General features: G+C 38.9%; 2 protein-coding genes across 7 annotated transcripts in view; both read right to left on the bottom strand.

Moving 5' to 3' along the window:
- Positions 1-666: 666 nt before the first annotated feature.
- TMEM30A (transmembrane protein 30A) lies at positions 667-13411 on the bottom strand. Its single transcript, XM_061460460.1, has 7 exons — positions 13053-13411; positions 7600-7716; positions 6868-6975; positions 5697-5784; positions 5088-5231; positions 3040-3246; positions 667-2129 (listed from the first exon to the last, which is right to left on the bottom strand). Exons 1-7 carry the CDS (start codon positions 13317-13319, stop codon positions 1936-1938), a joined length of 1125 nt encoding a protein of 374 aa, XP_061316444.1. The 5' UTR covers positions 13320-13411; the 3' UTR covers positions 667-1935.
- A 4444-nt stretch (positions 13412-17855) lies between these two features.
- FILIP1 (filamin A interacting protein 1) overlaps positions 17856-20686 on the bottom strand; it is a 132326-nt gene continuing 129495 nt past the window's right edge. For all 6 annotated transcript variants that reach the window (XM_061460453.1, XM_061460456.1, XM_061460455.1 and 3 more), the window contains one exon: positions 17856-18672. Coding sequence is in view for 1 of the 6 variants with exons in the window: in XM_061460456.1 (XP_061316440.1) it covers positions 18632-18672 (41 nt within the window). In the remaining 5 variants the exon portion in view is untranslated. The remainder of the gene's footprint in view (positions 18673-20686) is intronic.

Here is a 20686-nt window from a genome sequence, read left to right as displayed (position 1 = left end):
AGCCTCTTCCATAAATTTACCACATTGTTAAGAAAAGAGCAGGAATAAACTTGGCTTAGATGTTCAGAGGTTTTTTCCTACTTTGGAAGTGAGAACTTTAGAAGGCTGTTCTGTGCAAATATTCAATATGTGGTACAGTTTGGGGTGTTGGGGGGTTTTGTGTTTGTGCTGTTTGGGTAAATGGTTTTAATTCTGAGCACAGCTCAAAAAGCAGCATTTCAAACTTGAAAGAAAAAAAAGATTCTGAATGAAGCAGAACACATTTGCATTTCAAGTGACAAACACAAAAGTTTAAAAATCAAAATAGTTTAATATCTTAAAGTTGACTGCCTGAAAGCCCTGTGCTGCCACACTGTACTATTCAAACAATTACATGGGGCTACAGAAAGCTGGCACATGGAAAACACTGCCTCGTTCCATAGTTTGTACAGACTTGCACACTTGAACTGTTAGCTTAAAAAGATTACACAAGTAATTCAGTAAAAAAGGTCATCTGTTTCTGATAAATTAATAGTGGTATTCATAGATCAAACTATTGGACGATGAATAAAAACTCCTTGCAACAATTACGCAATCTCAGAAATACAGCTCACTCAAACTGAATTCAAAAAGAATGTCTTTTCATCCAGATGAAAATAAATGTATATTCAAGAACAAAATAAAATCTCTTATTAAATGGCTTGCAGAATTTATTAGGTCTTTTTTTAATATACTCAATACTTTATCAAGCTAGTTGCATATAAAGTGATCTCTACCATATACAGTTTCTGTGTATCATCTAAAAAAAAGGTCACCAAAAAGTAGTATTTTACAGGTTACAGTTAACTTAAACCAAACCCTTCTGTAATTTAAGACACTAACCTACACGTGTTTCTAACTGCTGTATTTTAATTAGGATTCACAGCAAGCTCAACCTGCATTTCAGTCAGAAGAGGTTACTGCCATCTCAACTTTTGAATCTTAACACTGCAAAAAACCTTGTGTTCACTCCAAATACAGTATATGACAATTCCTTTGCAGCAACACCTGCTCAGAATACATATGCCTCAAGAAAATTAGGAAACTCCTCCAGTAAGAGAGATTCACTCAAATTTGTGAACAGAAAAGACATTTTAGATTCTTATTAATGCTTGGTCCTGCTTATAAAAAGCAGAACCAGCAAGCATAACAGGTAAACTAGTACCAGATATGACCTAAAGCAAAGAAAATTAGAAAAAAGCAGATTGTACCAGCATCAAGCATTTCCCAATTTAGAACAATCTTTAAAAGGGACTCACACAAATAATTAACAAGGAAGTTTTCTGGTATGTTCATAGGATGCTAGTTTACTGGCCAGGCACATACACTGTAAATAAACAAAGAATCTAGGATGCTGAAATTTACACAGCTCTTAAAGGATTTAATGTAACAGAGGTGCGTGGGACACGGGAATACTTAACTTATACAAATATATTAAAATCTCAGCAAGAAATATAAGAGCCCATGCACACAAGACAGTAAACTGAAAAAACATTTAAGACTTTACTTTCTTTCAACAGCACTGACACCTGAATTCTGGAAATTCAACTTACAGTATCTCAGAACAGTCCTTCTCCACACAATCTAAATGCACTGAATCATGTCAACATTACGCAGCACATGAACAAGCAGCAGATGCATCAAGGGAGCAGGAGCTATATGCATCATGTGGCCTGCCCAGTTAGAGGCAAGTATCAGAAAAGCTGTTTCTGACACAAGCAGAGATACAATCAAAACAGCCAATTGTATACCCATCATTTTCAAGAGTTAATCCACAGTGTGGGAAAGGGGAGCTTTAGATAAAAATTATGCACCCAGTCAAGAAGTGACAGAAGCAAACATTTATCTTTCAAAAACTGGGTCCGTTCTGGACTGGCCTTGATGCTCATGCAGTACATTTGTTTTCAGAATGCAAGATTAATTGGGAATGTCTGCGCTAGTGTTTCGATTTCCGTATTTGTGATGGATGATCAACAATACAACTCCTAAGAAGAAGCATATGGACCCAACAGTGATGTAAGCAATTCCCAGAAAGGGATTTTTCCCTCCCATCCACGAGATGGTGCTTAAGATCATTCTTTTTCGTCCATCAAAACTGTGTACAGGATAATCTGAAAAACATTAAGGAAAACAAGCAGCACATTTCCAATTCTAGCTTTATGTGGTCAGGTACATTAAAATCTTGGATCATTTCACTCAGGTTACAAATATAAACTGCTGCCTTTGAATATTGGAAGTGAAAATAGGATACATTTAGCTGTTGTTTTAGGTGAAGACTAATCTGGGCACTGTCAGCTACTCCAAGAAAAATGCCATGTTAGATGACGTTACCCCTGTTTAAGGGAAGAGTAAATGCACAATTATGTAGGGTTTTGAAAGCAGATTCACCAAATTGAGGAAAATCTAAATTTTAGTTCCTGAATATATTTTTATACAAACTTTTTCTTTATGCTCATTCAGTTTTATATGTACTCCCCAGAGGTTTGCAGCAAAGGAGAACATTGCAGTAGCTATTTAAAAATGATCATTAAGTGCTTTTGAATTTTAAGAACTGGGTAACTATGACAACCCTTCGCTGGTCCCCCACGCTCCCACCTAGTCTTTAATTTGTCCAAAATAGAACGAGGAACCTCCACCTGATCCATAGCTCTGCCGTTTTTCTGACTTCCAAAGTCAGTCTGCCCTTGATTACACATTGTCATGACACCTTGAAGGTAAAATTCTCAAATTTCTAGCCTACCAGCTACCTCTGTTCATTTTTCCTACGCTTCTCTTAATTCCTTTACAGCACCCAAGCAATCAGATTTCCCTCTCTCATTAGGAAGCTACTAATTCTAAAAGAACTCACACAGAACTAGAAGATAATAATAGTCTACCATATTCTCACTACCAGTTTTCAACCACTGCTCGATACCATTTTTTAAAAGAAAAGAGGCTAGTTCATATTGAACTTGCACAAGTATATGCATGTGTAATCCAGCTAAGGCCCTCAGCCACTTTCAGAAGTTTTTCAAAGGATACTGTATGCAATATCCAGAGAGTATTTTCCAGCCTGTAAGGTAGGCTGTAAGTTGTTCTTTCTTTCAATGAGACGATACAGCTTGCGAAATGTTGGCAGAGCAGCAGTACGCATCCACACAATGAAGTCTTCATTGATAAAGCCATTGTTGTCAGGCTCAGAGTCCAGCATATACACTGGCTTGGGCCAGTTTACAGGTTTTGTCGTGCCTAGGATGAAAGAAACAAAAAACCCCCAACAAACCAACACTGAGGTATTTCAAATACAGGACTAAGTAACACACTGGCTCATCAAAATTCATTCAGGTATTACAAAAACACATACTAGCTTTTGAACAGTATAAACAGGTTAACTCAGTACTATTTCAAGACACTGGGGCTGTTTAAGAACTTTTTATATGCAGCTTAAATAGTTTAATTTAAATAAATAGCTTAATTTACTCTCATGACAGCACTGTCCACTTCTTTAAACAAATTTGCCTTCCCTACGCATTTATATAGCGTTGTCTTGTCCAAAACATTACTTAGTGAGATAGTTCTCCATTGTGATGACAGCTCCTCTGCTCACTTGTTAAAGAGTTTGACCACCACTTCCTGGACCATCAGCAAATAAAACTATGTACAATATTTTAGATTATGCCATACTAACACTTTTGCTAATTTTATTGGAAATACAATTCTACATTATATTAGGGTAAAGTATCTGCTTTTCCAAGGGTAGCACTGCATTAGTAACATGCAATTTGGCCATGACTAAGCAACAAACCACATCATGTTAAGCCTGAAATTATTGTATACGCTGTATAAACACACACACACACACCTTAGAGCCCCAAGGAAGATTATTTTCAGACATTTGTAGCCAAAGAAAACTTTAATGTACCAAACTGTATTTAACCTAACAAATGAGACATGTATCAATCACTTCTAATCATAAAAAGGAATCAGTTTTGTGGTTTGGGTTTTTGTTGGGTGTTGGGGTTTGGTTTGGGGGTTGTTATTTTTGTTTGATTGGTTGGTTGGTTTTAGAAAACTTTGCACAACCTAGTAGTAGAAACATTTAAATGGAATCTCTGTATGAGGAGTTGGATTAAAAAACTGCAAGATTTCAAGTTAAATCCAAGCATTATTGCAGTTGTGCTGGTTTTGGCTTGAGCAAAGTTAGATCTTCTTCACAGTAGCTTGCATCCTGCTGTGTTTTGGATTTGTGATGACAACAGGGTTGGTAACATGCTGATGTTTAATTTATTGCTGTTTTTAATTTACTAAGTGCTTACACAGCCTCAAGGCCTTTGCTGCTCCCTCACAACAGCAAGTAGGCTCAGGGTGCAAAAGGAGTTGGGAGGGGACAGAGCCAGGACAGTTGACCCCAAAAGGGATATAACACACCGTATGGCATTGTGTTCAGAAACAAAACTGGGCAGACAGAGGTAGGCAGGGGCTGCCATTGCTTTGGGAGTCAGTTGGAGGTAAGCAATTGTTTACTTTTGCATCACTTGTTTTTCTTGTATTTTCCTCTCTATTCAATAGTTGGGTTTTTTTGGGGGGTGGGGGCTAAGGTTTTGGTATGTTTGGGGGGGGGGAGGAGGGAGTGTTATTTTGAGATTTTTACCTACAAGCTTTTACTTTTCCTATTCTCCCCCCATCTCACTGGGCAGAGTCACCACTGTTAGTGAGCAACTGTGTGGTGATTAGCTGCCAGCTGGAGTTAAATCACAACAGCAGTGCAGATACTGGGCTCTTCTCTCAGTATTCAAGGAGGAAAAAAAAAAAACGAAAATTTACAGTAGAGATAAAAAACACTTTGACACTTCCATGTGAAATTTGCAGCTTTTACTATTTAAAGACAACCTTTATAGATAGCAGAGCAGTCCTTAGCTTGGATTTCTTCAGAGAACCATAATATTTATTAACACAATTCAGTACAATGCTGTCAGTGAGGTAAAACTCACTGGACTCAAAATGTGTTTGAAGAGTTCTGTTATTTTTAAAATGTTTGGGGTTTTGTTTTTTTTGTTTTGTTTTGTTTTGTTGTTTTGTTTTTTTTTTACCTTGGAAAAGCGCAGTTAAGTTATTTCCATCTCCTGTAGGATTCCTGAACTTTACATTTTTATCTGTCCACCATGCAATGCCTTTTTTAATCAAAGTAATAGGAGTCCTTGTGTCATTATCAATGCGGTACAATTCCAATGTATCTAAAGAGAAAATCAAATTAGAAAACCAGCTGAGGAAACCTCCATTAGACAGATGATCCTGACAGGCAGTTAAAGTATTACTTCCAGGAGAGCAAAGCAAAAAGAAGTGGACAAGGCTTTTATTACCTGCCTGCCACAAGCACAAGCTCTTCTATAAGAACCAACCTATCTGAGACAGTAGTGTATTATCCATATATTTTATCTATGTTTCTACTCATAGCAGTAACAGCTTCTCAGAACAGGTATTTCCATCTTTTGTGTGCTATCAGATTAAATCAGTTCCCATGGAAATTTCGGAAAAAGCAATAGCAGTACAAGATATTTATTTAATTCTATGAATGAAAATCTGTTGATTCGAAACAAAAAAGCCCAACATGTCTTTACTCCAAATAACTTGCATTACAACATAAAACATACATTAGATCACAAAAACATCTAAGTGATAACTTGAAAGTGTTACCATACCATTAAACATACTGTTGGCAATAGCTCCACAAGGAGCAATGGGTTTGTCCTCATTTGTGCGGTAAGGCTCACATTCCTTACTGGGATTCTGAAAGTTAGTTAAAATGAAAAAAGGCAGATGAGTCTGTGCTAGTTTAACCAACTAACCTGTTCTTTACTGTAGTACCTCTATAATGTACACATCTTAAGTGTACCACAAAAAACTCTTTTCACAAGTCAGGCTGTTTACAAATACTACAGCATTCAATACTAGTTAGCATGATTGATTTTTCTTTTACAAACAGGAATAGAATCTAAATAAAACATGAATAATGTCAGAATCCCATTATGGTCATACTAAAAATAAGGCTTTTCTTGGAAGCTATTAGAATTTTTTTTCCTTTTATCTTTTAATAGAAACAATTTTCCAAAATGCAGTACTCAAGTATTCTCTTATTAAAGGCAGGGTGTTTTAAGTATGCATCAGTGTTATAGAAAAATAAGACTATAAAAAGAAACCAAGCGTAACATAGAAAACAAAAGGCTGCAAGGACTCCAACAGCATGCCAAATACTTTTCCGCATTAAAAGCTCACTCTCCCAACCTCATGTCTGTCATGCAGCTTCTTGAAACTCCACTTTTTTTAAAGTTTACTGGTAAAAAGGGAGAATCATTCTTGCTGGAGCAAGAACGCAGCTGTATTTCCACTCTTCATAAAAATCAGGAAAAGGAAAGGTCTGGCCCTAAACATTACACAGCACCCTGAACAGAACGCACAGTACTGATAATTTCCAATATCGCTGACATTCAGTATTGAACCAGAGTCTACAGAATGGGTGCATTTAGCTGCAATATTCAAACCAACTGTTGGGCAACCGGATGTTTTCTACTGAAAGCAGAAACTTCAGACAGAATGGATACAGACAGATACTACTGACTGAAGGCAAGACAGCTTAAAACTATTCAAATTTGAGCAGTGACTGGAGCACTGCACTGCTGTTTGCATAATGAAATTACAAACATGAAATTTTACAGTATGTTACACACATTTTTCTGTAAAAAAAATACAAATTCCCTATGGCTGATCTTCTGTTATGCAAAAAAACCCTGAATGCCTCAAATACTGCTATATGGCCATCTATGCAACAGTCAGAAGTTAGTTGCTTACTAATATCCATGCGCGAATACCTACAAGTAGTGAACTGTTATCTCCATTTAGCTGGCTGTCATCTCGAGATTTCACATAACGACGATGGTTTTGATAGAAGTTGGAAAGTCCGTAATACATGAATACATTGCTCTACAAGAAGTAAGATAGGGTTATCATTCACACAAAGCTTGTATTTTAACCTATTAAACTCTGTGTTTACTTTACAGCAACATTCATTAAGTAGGAGCCTCAATCCTTTTTCCACAGTGAGTACGTAAGAGTACTATCCTAAAATGAGCTGGCATCATGAAGTCAAACAGTCTAAACATGCCATTAATTATCAGAATGGTTTTCAGCAGCACCCAACACCAGTGTTGTCCAATGTTAAGCACATGTACCCGATTATGTGCCTCGGATTCCTCAAAAAGCACTTGCAGTATTTCCAGTTCTTGGATTGATTTTTTGTTAATTGTGCAGGAATAACTGATCTACTCACCAGCTGTATGGCATATATGATAAATCTAAATGTGTAAAACACAAACATTAAATGGAATGTTGCACATTTCCATATAAACAGAGGCACTTAAAATCCATCTCAAGCCATTCTACTGAAAAGGCACACAAAAATCAGATCCACATTCATAGGAAAACTAGAAAGAACCCTTTAAAATAGGAAAAAAAAAAAAAGACTTAAGAGTGATACAGCTTTCCTACCAATTAGGAAATAACCCATACAAACTGTTCTAATTTCACTTTGCATACAGGGTAGCATACCTCAAATGAATGTTCCAGTGTGAAATTGATAGTGCAAGTACAAGGTGGGGTGCTGTCCCAGGACACATTTAGACATTTGTTGCAGGGACTGGAAGGCTCTGTTCCTGTATAGTCAATCTGTAACAGAAAAAAAAAAAAGAAAAAAATAAGTCATTACTTTACAATGGGAAAGGAAAGAAAAATGAATTGGTGTGCCAGTTGTTTTGCAACCTTATACCCTAACACCAAAAGCCCATTCAAGCCTATTTGATGATCTCCAGAGGTCCCTTCCAAGCTGAAAGATTTTGTGATGCTACCTACACGTTCAATTTCAGCCTCAAAAAATTTAACTCTGAGGTAGGCCATCACTGCTGTGGGAAAACAAAACACACATGCAGCAGATGCTCCAGACAACATTATGCTTCCGAACACACAAACACACACACACACACACACAGTATGTCAAGCAGATCTGAGCTTCTACATGGTATCCACAGAGCTTAAAATTTTTAAAGTCTAGGTATTTTAATAGAAAAAGTCTGCATTAGAAAACTTGCTTTGCTGACCATTTTTAGCAATCTAAGAGCAAAAAAAACCCAAACCAAACAAAAAAAAACCAACCATAAACAAACAAAAAAAATCACTTTATATCCAAGAACTGTCTTAAATAGGGAAGATTAAGACACTAATACTATTTTGCCAGGGATGGTAAAATATTAGATGGACAAGAAAGAAGATGCCTGTTAATCTGGTTTATACGACATAATCTTATAGAGTGTAGTTCAAAAAAAGCTATTATTTGAAGCCTGTACATACAGGCTACCTGGGCAGTATGCATGACATATTCCTGGCCGTGGGCTTACCCTATATGTATTTCTGTATTTATTATGAACTTTCTATTTAGAATTTAGACTCAGGTCGCTTCAACACATACCAAGTTAAGGCAACAAGCTCTTTAACAGCACTATCATTTAAACTACAACACCTATATAGTTTTATGGAAAGCTGATGCAAATTGATTGCCCCAATTTATGCTTGCAGTGAAATGCACCAAGAATTGCAGTGATTTATGATCTGTCCTAGTATTACCATTAGCAAAAACAAACATGCAGTTTCAAGGTTCAGGGAACAATTGAAGCTTATTTTCCTCTGGATCTTTTTCAAGGTCTCTCTTCCTGCCATGTCTTCAGTATCTATTAAGCTGCAACTCTTCCCTCAGCACCTTTATTAGCATCTGTTCTGCTGCCAGACTTCTGACAGATGAGACGGACACCCTAAAGAGCCTAGCTCAAACGAGTCAGCTTCAGAAGCTATTAGCTGGCAGAGAGAGAGAGGACCACATAATCTCTGCCTCCTCTGCTGAGCAAGGTATTGAGTTTATGCTGATCTAGAAAGAGCAGCAATCCTGAACAGCTTTGTGTAGCTACAGCAGACCAACCCACCACCACTGCTCTCAACAACGGAGCTCATTTGTTCAAGGCTCAGTACATCTTTTTTTGCTGATACAATAAGCTTAAGCAAGCACTTCATTTAAAAAGAACTTTAACCTGTTTCCTGAGCTAGTTCTCCAGTGTGTGGAGAAGTTTTAGATCAAGAACAAACTCAAATACTCCAAGATTGAAAAAAAGATCTAAAGACTTCAGTTTTAAAAATATGATTGACTAAATCTGTGGAGCATAAAATTGATGTATACTGACACAGAACCACACTTTTAACCGCTGCAACCAGCTTCAATGCTACCCAAGAGCTTTCCCATACAGTAACTGCCAACAAGTGTTTTTTTTTTTTTCTGCATCCACATTTACAGGTTACATTCAAGATAGTGTTTATTTAAAAGGATAGGGGTACCTGTCTTCATCTCTTGACAAGACAACAAAACCAGGACCTTGAGATACCAAGTACTGACTTTGGGGTCCACAGCAGACACCCACCCGACCCAGCGTTCTGTCCCTGAGTATGACAAACTCACACAGAAAGAGCCCTTCCCAACAACCCTTCACCTGAGGACACTGGGTATATCCAAGTTATCCAGCACCAGTGGCTTTTCAGGCAGCTGCTTTCTCAGTCTATTTATATGTTTGCAGTATAGATATAATAACTATTGCATATACATATATATATTCTCCAAACCATTTACAATTTTATAGATTTCACGTATTTATCCTACTCTGGCAACTTCTTGTATAAAAAGCATCCAGTAATTCTGGACCTCTATTAAGTTTTGTATCATTTTTTGAGATGGGGCTACCTGAACCACACTCAACACTGAAAAAGTATGCAACAGTTATCTGCTTCCTTTCAGTTCTTCATTCCTGCTCATGCCTTAAAGTCCATCTGGCTTTTTAACTACGATTACACATTTCACAGCAGCAGTCACAGCACAAAGATCTCTTTCCCATACAGTTAATGTTCTGGATATTCCTCAATTTTTGTCACATATTAACAATATGTGATAAATGCCAACTTATCTAAAAACAAAACAAAAACTTATTAAAAGGCTTTTTTTTTTTCCTGAAGAAAGGAAATACAGAACTCCCACCCTTCTCCTTTAACAGGACAGAATGACACATCTACACAGCAATACTCATTTCCAACCCAAATGAACTAATTTTCATGAGAGAACAACAAAAATGGCTGTTCATGCCTTTTCAAACAGTGAGAAAATGCAGGAGAAAAAACAGCACAAAACCCCTATAATTCACTTAAGCCGTTGGAAATCCTCCACGTTTGAATTCAAGAGAGTTTATAAAGGAAATCAATGGAAAAAGCTACATTTTGCTGTTCAGTCCTTGCACCTGCACAAGAACAGTACAGTTCACAGAGATCCTGATGGCTACAATATCTAGTTCCAGGAAAGGGTGATTTGAACTGCACATAAATATGTATTTCAGGGGCATAATTCTTATTCAATTCCAATACAGTAAGTTTACAGGCAAATATCTATGTACAGACACACACTTAACAACTATGCTATTGTCTAGAAAGTAGGTGTAAATACCTTTGCTTCCTCCCCAACTACATTTTTAAAAGAGCTTAGTCACTGCACCCAGATTCTAGATGTCTTGTCTCCCAGAGCCAAACTGCTACTTATGAATAACATTTGGAGGTTACTAACAATCCAGTGTACCAACAGGGACATAGCTCAACATACAGGTGACGTAGTGTCTTAATCTGTATCCCTCACTGGTGTTTAGGGCCCAAACACTGGTCTTTAAAATGCTTAATCTATATTTCATTGCTGCAACTGTAAAGCCTTTTTTCTTTTTCCTCAAAAATTCAGCTGGCTTTAGAATGATAATCTCTGGATTTCTGAATTGTAACACTTGACAAAACATGCATGAGGATCAGAAAACAGAACCCAAGTTTCCCCATTCTTACCTGCATACCCTGACTGTCTGATCATACTCTCAAAAGTCAAGCACTCTGTTCCTCCTGTCCTCACAAAAAAGTCACGGTATGGCTTGGGAGAGCTTCATGTGAGGTGGGTGATACAAGAGTGAACCCACTCAGTATAACAAACAAAATAAACCCTTTCTAAACTTGAATACCTTGAAATTAGAAAAGGGGGAAGGTGGAAGGTCAGCACCTGCCAACAGGTTTCCAAATACAAACTGCTACTGTTGCTTTACACATGCAACCCATTGCATAGCGGAGCATCAGTGACTCTCCTATGTCACCTACAGATTCTTGTAATGCATGTTAGGTGGGAACATCCAGTTTCTGCCTCCTACTGGAGCTTTTCAGGAGTACATCAACGAGATGCTCAGCAACATGCTGTATAAAAATTCCATACACAGATGCAGTATACAGTAATATATATGTAGTGTATAATATGTTAGCAATATAGGCACAAGAAGTCACTTGGTTTTGGACTCATGAAACTGACGTATTTCCTGTTCTTATAGATAAAGGAAGAGCCAGTCATAATGAAAAAACAAGGGCAATATATTGATCCAACTGTATTTACCATACAAACATTAGTTTGTAAACTAAGACTTTGTATCACTTTACTAGAAATGGCTATTTTAAATGCAATTATGTAAAAAACAAACAAACAAAAAAAAAAAAAAACCACTGTTAGCAAGGATTATTTTTTTTATTTCTCTCCCTTGAGAATCCTGTTAAAAACATGTGATTGTACTTACTTTAAATATGACTGTAACCTGGCAGTTTAAAAGTCTACATGACCAGGACAACTTGGTACTTGTATCAAATTTCAGATCTTCTGCTTACCCTCAAGAAGCAATTGCTTTTCAAAAATATGCTTACATACAATATTTGAACACTGTAAAATACACCCCAGCTTTGGTTTTTACACTTCTTTTCACCTTGACTGTAATTTTAGTTTTTAATATAGTAGGAAAGGGAACCTTAAATTCGTTTAACATTGTTCACATTTTAACAGAAATATGAATATATAATACCATTCATTGCCTGCCCCAGAGCTTCTTTAGTTAACGTAGCTAATGGGGCTTCACTGCCACATGGATACCACCAGCCAAGCCACTGTCTTGAACACTACGTACACAAAAGTGACAGCTTACACTTATTAACTAGATGATTTGATCCACAAGAATTCATATTCTCCCATATAGCAGTCCATCAAACAACACTTCCCTCCCCCCAACAATCAATCTTGGTCGCATTAGCTAACTGAAACTAATCATAGCTGTCAATGTGCTTTTCAAGGCTGTCCCTAAGATATCTGGGTTGTTTCTTTACCACACTAAATGATTCTGTTATCAAATGGACCTAACTGTGACGTACAGCTTAGTTTTCAGCTAATACTCAACCAGTTTTCCAGCAGTGGTGTGGTTAATCATCAGATGTAAACGATCCAGTTTTTCTACGTATAATTATAAAAAGCCACACTGTGATCTTTGCTAAATTTAATCCAGACACCACGGTCTCCTGTGGAGCATCTAAAACATTAAATCACTAGCACACGTAAGAACTATAGCAATACCTTCACCAGGTATTTCAGCACAAAGCTCTGTCCTCAAACTACAATTACTCTGGAACATCTACAGATACACAACTCATTGACACAAGCTATCCCAAGGACGATGCACATACATGTTTCCTGTACTGCTGAGAACAAACCTTGCATTGGGCCGTGCTGTTTAAATACCAGCCTTAAGCTCCCTGGAAGTTCACTCAGGAGTACGAGCAAAGCTACACTCTGTGAGGAAAGCAGATACCCTATAAGCTCAGTGCCTGCTTGCGTAATTAACGGATGGATTGGTAAGGAGAACAGACGTTAAATTGAACCGGAACAGCCGGGGCGAGGTGTCCGCTCCTCACAGAAGCCACCTCCACGTCCCGCCGAGCACCTGCAGGAAGAGACGGCGGCGGATTTCGCAAGGAGGCGCATACCGCCATCGGGAAGACGTCCCAAACACCTCCCGCCCGGCCGGGCCCGGCCTAACGTACCCACAGCCAGGCCCGGGCCCCCACCGCCCGCCTCGGCGCACCTCGTACTCGCGGATGTTGTTGGAGGTGACGAAGATGCCGATGCCGATGGGGATGAAGATGAGGCCGATGATGAAGAACGCCGGCAGCACCGTGCCCGCGGTCAGGATGGGCTGCCAGGCGGGCAGCCGCTGCTGCTTGAACGCCGTGTTGTCGGGCTTGCGGGTCTTCACGGCGCCGCCGCCGCCCCCCGCGCCGCCCCCCGGCATCCCGACGCCGCCCGAGGGGTGCCCGTCCGCCTCCTCCTTTGCGCTGTAGTTCACGGCCATAGCGCGAGCCCGAACAACCCCCTCGCGCTGCCGCCGGCGACCTGCCCTGCACGTGACCGGAGGGCACGGCGCCTGCGCGCTCTGCCACGACGGGCCAGGCGGAGGGAGGGAAGGACGCAGACGGCAAGCGCGCAGATGACGACACGCACCCACCCTCTCGGTAGAGCCGCGAAGAACCCGCGCGCATGCGCACAAAGCGGAGCCTCCCTGCTCCGGTGAAGGCGAGCTGCGCGTGCGCGCTTCCGCTCTCTCCGCCCCCCCCCGGGGCGCGGAGAGGCGGCGCATGCGTAGTAGCGGTGGGTGAGCTGGCGGTGGCGGGAGCCCTTCACTGCCCCCTCCTGGCGGCGCGGTGCCCTGTGACGCGGTTCAGTCCGCCTTGAGGGGGGCCGCCGCGGCCTTGGGGTGTCCCAGGGCCGCAGATAGGCCAGCCCGGCCGGCTGCGGCAACCACCCCTGAGCCTAAAAGCCTGCAGCCTTGTGACCCCCACGGTGTGTGTCAGGGGGAGCCCTCCTCGTCTCCAGCCTTCCCACAGCGTCTGAAGAGGGCTGCTGGGAAAAGGCAGCACCCATAGGGTCGAAAACGGCGACGTTAACTTCAGCTTCCTGCTCTCATAAATAGAAACAGTACCAGCGCCAGTGTAGAGGTGTAGTAACACAGCAAGGTTGTGAGAACTTATCTTAATGTAAGTTGCACATAGTAGCCACCACTGTAGGGAGATTTTTGCACTGTCTTCCTGCTCTGTTGTCAGGAGGTGAGTGGAGTGCAGTGAATGCACATATGGATGTTGTTGTCAGAGTTGTTGCTTTTTATTTCCCTTGGGAGCTAATCCTGCTTCAGTTCGTTAAATAGTCACTATGTGGAAAGCAGTTGTCCTGGGTTTAGCAGTAGCAATCAATTTTTCTCCATAGTAGCTGGTGCAGTGCTGTGTTTCGACTTTCAGCCTGGGAACAGTGCTGATAATACCGATGTTTTCAGTTGTTGCTAAGTAATGTTTACCCTGACTTTGTGAGGCTCATGCTCTGCCAGGGAGGAGGTGAAGCTGGGAGGAAGCAGAGACGGGCGCCTGACCCAGGCTAGCCAAGGAGGTATTCCATACCACAGCACGTCATGCCTGGGGGGGGGGGTGTATGTAACTGGGGTTACCCGGAAGGACAAGGGCTTCTGGGTCGGACTCCTTTCTCAGTGGGTGGTATTGTATTCTCTCCCCTTGTTATTTTCTCTTATCATTGTTGTCGTTGGTGGTAGCGGTGGTGATTTGTGTTATACATTGGTTGCTGGACTGTTCTTGTCTCAACCCGTGGGAATTGCACTCTTTCGATCCTCCTCCCCGTTCCTCCAGGAGCGGGGAAGGGGAGAGCCCCGGGGGGGGGGGGAGGGCCTTTGGTTGCTTCCAGCCCGGCACCACTCACTGGGAGTGAGTGAACAAGCTGTCTGGCTAGGGTTTAAACCAGGACAGTAGTGTGTATTTGTACCCCAAAATACCTGTTTTGTCAGGCTCAAGATGATTATTTATTAGTTCATTATTTACTGCTCAAGCCAATGCAACATTCAAAGTCCATGTTTCTCACTTTATTAGCTCCTTTGCTTTAAAGTTTGTTTTGTGAGGACACTGTAGCCTTTTTATTATGCAGATTGTGGCCAAAATGCACTTTTAGCCAGTATTTATGTACTGCCTTGATTTTATGGAAAAAAAAAAAAAAACACCAACAAACAACCCAAGCTATTTAATTAGCTAACTTTGTAAGCGTGTAACCCAGTCTGAGACTTTTTAGCTGCCTGTGGGAACACTTTCCCTAAATAGATGGCCTTCAGTTCTCGAGGAACCGAAAGTTTCACCAAAGACCACTGGGGGGAGCAGTCACTTGTGGCAGTGCCGCCTTTTTCTGGAGACCTTATACAGCGTAGGAAGTCTGGGCATTAAAATTTAAGGACTGGTTTGGTGCCTAAATAATTGTATAGGGTTAAAAAAATAATCGTATTCCTTGTGGAATCTGTGCTAAAGCTGTATCTCATTCCTAATTAATCTTTTCCATTATCTTGTGGGCCCTTCTTTTGCCTGTCTCCCACTAGCTAAGCCTCTTGTTACTGTTTTCAGCCTTTTCTTTATTATCTTTGGTTTTCAGTTGCCACCTTTAGTTATAGGAACTGATGCGGGTAAACCCACCAATATTTAGAACAGGGAAGGCAAATAAAATGCATTAACAGCCAAATAGATTAATTCAGGGAGCAAATCTACAAAACTTAAAGCATTAAATACGAAGTTTTCAACTTGAATGTTACTGTTCAGAAGAAGAGGTAAAACCCATCAATTCACAGTAGGAGGTGTAACAGTCAGGGCGGTAACCTCAATTTTTTATCTGTTTTTCTACACTAGAGATGGTTCTATGAAACGCTTTTTGTCTCCTCTGGTCCAGTTATGTTTCACAGTGAGGCAAAAGGGAAACTCACTGGCTGTAGAGTTTTTCTTTAGCAATCAAAGTATTTGAGATTTTTTTAATAGATTGAAACATTGTCTTTTATCAGATATAATTATACTAAGGTGTATACTATATAATATATAGTATACAATATATATTATTCTAATAATAATACTATATACTATACCCAGAGGTCTTTCAATCCTCTTTAGACAGTAAGAGATCTTTAAGAGAAAAGTTGATCTTGTACTTGTTTTCCACTGCTTAAAAGCTGTTGATATCTATAGCCCAAGATAGCCTCTACATTATCTTCATCTGAAAGCACTTCCTGATTAATTGCTTTCAAATGACCATACCTGTAGAAATTAATCACATCTTTAGTCTATATTAACAGACTTCTGACCAAGCGTGCCCAAAATATAGGCTAATTATGTGGCTAATGCACTTTCTTTACTTACTTGCTTCAGATTCATACCCAAATCAGGTAATGTAAAAAATTCACCAGGAACATAATTGCATTGAAGATGAAATACACCTGTTAAAGCACCCTTTGCACACCTGAGTTTTACCCTTCAGGCATTTCTATGAAATACTTTAGCTGCTTGCCAGGTGTCAGATCAGGATTATTATTTCAAATGCACCATGACTGTATTTATGCTTTAAAAAAACCTTTATTTTGTAAAGCTTAAAAACTTAGTGTATTTCCAAAACCATAAATAAACCAAAAGGAAACAACTTACACTCATACGGAAGTTAGCTTTATATTAAAATCTAGAAAAGGAAAAATATTTTCTACATTCATTGGGACCTTTTAAATCTAGACTCAATTTCAGAGTAAGATTTTATTTATATCTTACTGATATTTAAAGACTGAAGTTTATTGCAGGCATATCACTTTCACTTTCAAATAGTCGGCAGTTTCATTCCAGGTGAACTTAATGTAGTTCTTACATGGACAGGTTTTGATTTCCAAGTATTGCTTTGAAAATAGAAGATCTGGGTCATTACAATGTTCATTCTACTGCACAGTAAATTGAAATGTGTCACATACTAAACTTTATTCACCTCAGCTGTATTACTCTCTCAGAGCTGTAATTCTTGGCTCGCTCTAAAATATGATCTACAGACATAGTTATGTTATTGGCATACACTGTGCGCTGTAAGGAAAAAGACCACTACTTAAAAAACTCGGTGTACCAGGTAAAGTATAAGCTATACCAACAAAACGACTGTTTCGCACGGATAAGCAGCGTTTGTTTCCATTACTCAGTATAGCTCAATTAGCAAGCTCTTTGCAATGCAGATCAAGTCCAAGAAAGTTTATACAGGTCCCAGAATATCCTGCTTCTCTACGATGTCAGCATTTGCTGCAGAACTTATGTCTAGAAGGAAAAGCAGGTCCTATGGCTCCCATGAAGATCAAATTGACTACACAGCAGTGCGATACTACAGCTTCAAAGATGAACTGACCTAGTCATCTCAGTGGGACACCAAGTTAATGCACTTTCTCTGGCATCTCAAAGTGTATCTCCTGCAAGCAATACTGTTTTCCCTTCCAAAAAGTAGTTTCTCCCAGTAACTTCTGCAATTCAAAAATCTTCAGTAGTTTAAGTATGTGCCAATGACTTAGATTAAAAATCATCAATTATGAAATATATAAGGAAAAAAGACCCTCTCTCGGTTGTATCCAGCTTTATATATAATTCATTCAAAAATCATTTTAAGTATAGCTGCCACAGAACTCTCTGGATGCTATTTGAAAAGCTGCATCCACCTGTGTAAAATATGCCCTTCAGTGTAAGCCAGAGTGCATAGCACCTCATTTCTACAGTCATACTAGTTCAGGACTAAATATTCTGAACATACAATCAAACCAGAGATGTTTATCTCTGCCAGTGCAGTGAAAGGACAAGGTTAGAAACCATGAAGTCATTAAGTGCTTGGTGATAGACTCCATATCTTAACATCTGAATCAATTTAACTATGTACATCACTGATACCACAGTGAGATATGAGTCAGAAAAAAGAACTTCCAAAGCCATACATTTTGTCCCTATAAAAAATATATATATGAGTACTGTCACTCTTAAGAAATCAGAGGTAAAATACAAACACTTGATTACATTTGCATAGTTGTGAAAATTTATTAGTTACAGTGTAGTGAAAATTAACTTTTTTGGTACAGGCAGAAATAAAAACATACATTATATAGAAAAAAAAAAATCACAGCTTTAAAAACTGGCTTACATTGTTTAAAATGAGTAAATCTGGTTGCATTTCAAGGCATTGGACTTTAATACTTAATTTTATGCCAAACCATCACACAGTGCAAGAAATATTCTGCAATAGTACAAATTCCATACAGCAGGCTTCAGAGTATTTAGTCTCACAGAATCTCATGGTGGCAAAACCAAATGTGCTGAATACACAAAACATCGCTGAAGTTAAATTTTTCTTTCTTTACATAGTCTTTATTACAAAAATATCAAATTGTGAATTTGACAGTGTATTCTACAAATAAATGCGCCATGAACAACAGGAATTGCAACTTTGGGACAGTTACTTTACAAAGTGTATTATAAAAATAAATTATATGGCAAACATCAAACAAAATCAAGCATGTGCCTTAGGCTTTGCAAATAAAAGTGAAATTCAGCTGGCAGAAAGACTGCTTCTTTCTTTTTGACTATGTACTTTCAAAATACCAGCAAGGCCCTTCATTCTTAAAGCTCTACCAAGAAACAATATATAAAATCTAATGGAAGCAATAAATACTTCCACGAATAATCAGTAGCACAAGTGACCCTGGTGTTGATGGCAGAGGGCTTCTACAGTGTTCCATCCAACTGGCAAAGAGGGTAGTGCACACAGAGAGCATAGAGCAGGGGCAGTAACTCATCTAGAGTTCATGCGCAACTGGTGAATGATGACACTCTCTAGAAGAAAAGAGAGCAAAACACTTGATTTTATGAAACTGCAAATACTTTACAAGTTACTTTAAAGAACACAATGGCATTGCAAAGCATTTTTCTTCTAGACAAGTCTAACAGACTTACTCGCACATCACTGGTTGATAAAACTCTCCTGGCTAATGCTACAAAGAGAAACTAAATTAGTACCAGGCTAGGGCTTAGGGGGCCTGGGCTTCCACTTCAATGTCAAGACCATCATTTGGTTGTCCATAGGGAAAAATAATAATACAGTTGAATAGATTAAACCACAGGGGGACACAGGTTCCGGTCCCACACCCGAAGAAGACCTGGATATGGGTCTCTTCTGTCCTCTCTAATCAAACCCATCATAAACCTGCTGGCAATTTTGAAATGAGGATGAGGAAGAGGTATGGGGCTGTTTCCCATCTAAATTTGTGTTAGAAACCTATGCTGGCTTTATTCAGCAAATCTGCCTGAATTTTGCAACTGATTTGAATGGGGATAAATTTCAGCCGCAGTATGCAATACTAAGTGTTAGCATTGTCTTTGAAAGTCTGGGTTTAACTTTGCCTTGTGTGTAACACAGGAGATCCCTCATCCTGATTAATCTCTGAGCTCTGCCAAAATACTAATGACCTTTCTTCTCTTCATCTATCTATATACACTGCGCTTACAGTCAACTTTTTAATACAAAAATTTAGCTATCAATGACATTTTTCTCTGCAAAGGTGTAATTTATGCATTGCAAATAATATAACTCTACCAGTATTAACTAGAAACATGCAGTTATACATTTTTAGACATACTCATTTTCTTAATTGAAAATAGTTTTAAGATTCTTTCCTCTCTTAATAGTCTGAAGATTTGTCATGATTTACACGACCCAGGAAATTACACTATTTGTATCATTATTCCCTTTCACATTTGACTTCTGCCTTTTCCTGTTCCCTAACTAATATTTGCAAGATGTTTGATTAAGTTACATTGTAAGAAGGAAAAAAAAAACAACCCACACCCCCAAAAATAATTTTCCGTGTACTATTAATGCCAGAACGGTGCCACTAGATGGCAGATTCCACTGCTGCTTTTCTTACATGGTGACTCAAAAAAGCAGGATTAAGGCAACATTGAGGAAAGTATGTTGAGGCAAATGAAATAATAGACTTCCCCAAATAGAAAGTATTTATTTTCCCTATAATTTATCAATAACAAATGATTTTCAACAAGATATGTATACCAATTCTACCAAATCTGAGCAATGAATGTGAGGGATCTACAGTAGGATTTTACCTTGGAACCAGTGCTGTTCTCTAACTCCAAGCACTTGCAGAATGTGATGTAAAAAGCTGCATTTATATAATATCAGATTGTAACCTCAGGTGAACTCTCCCATTAACTTCAATGGGAGTCACACAAACTCTATATGAAACAATTTTTTCCTTAATATTCACTACACACATTACATATTAATAGTTTAGATACAAAATTCTAACAACTAAATGGGTAACAGAAAAATATCACGCTCCTTGTAAAGGCTCAGTCACTGAATGAACAGCAAAACTACAGCAGGCTGCTGAATCAGTCATCTTCCTACAGACAAGGAATAGCAATGATAGAGAAAACAGTAGGAGAAATAAAGGAAAAATCAAGTAATTTCCACCTCTGGTATTCATTTGTTCATTCATTTCTCACACATGTATGTACACTCTTACTTTGTCTAATGGCGGTTTGTATTTGAAATGCTTATATATGTAAAAATATATGTATTATACACACATGAACACACACACTCCAGTTACTAAAAGGGGTCTGAGCAGTTCTTAAGCTAAAATTACAGTAGGACAGATTTTATCAGAGTTCTGTTTGACCAACCTCTGTAGGAATATTAGTAGATCTCTAGGATATAATTACATATATTTTCCTAGGGTTATAGTTATCAATATTTCAAGGAGCTATGAATTTACTCTAAACAGAACAATTTATTTTAATGACAGGAAAAGGAAATGTAAAACTGCTA

The sequence above is a fragment of the Pezoporus flaviventris genome, unplaced genomic scaffold (assembly GCF_033815535.1).
Source record: "Pezoporus flaviventris isolate CSIRO_AGI_PZ_B2104156 unplaced genomic scaffold, CSIRO_AGI_Pfla_v1 ptg000031l, whole genome shotgun sequence".
In the NCBI taxonomy this organism is placed as follows: Eukaryota; Metazoa; Chordata; class Aves; order Psittaciformes; family Psittacidae; genus Pezoporus; species Pezoporus flaviventris.
This window is presented reverse-complemented; position numbering and strand designations above follow the sequence as displayed.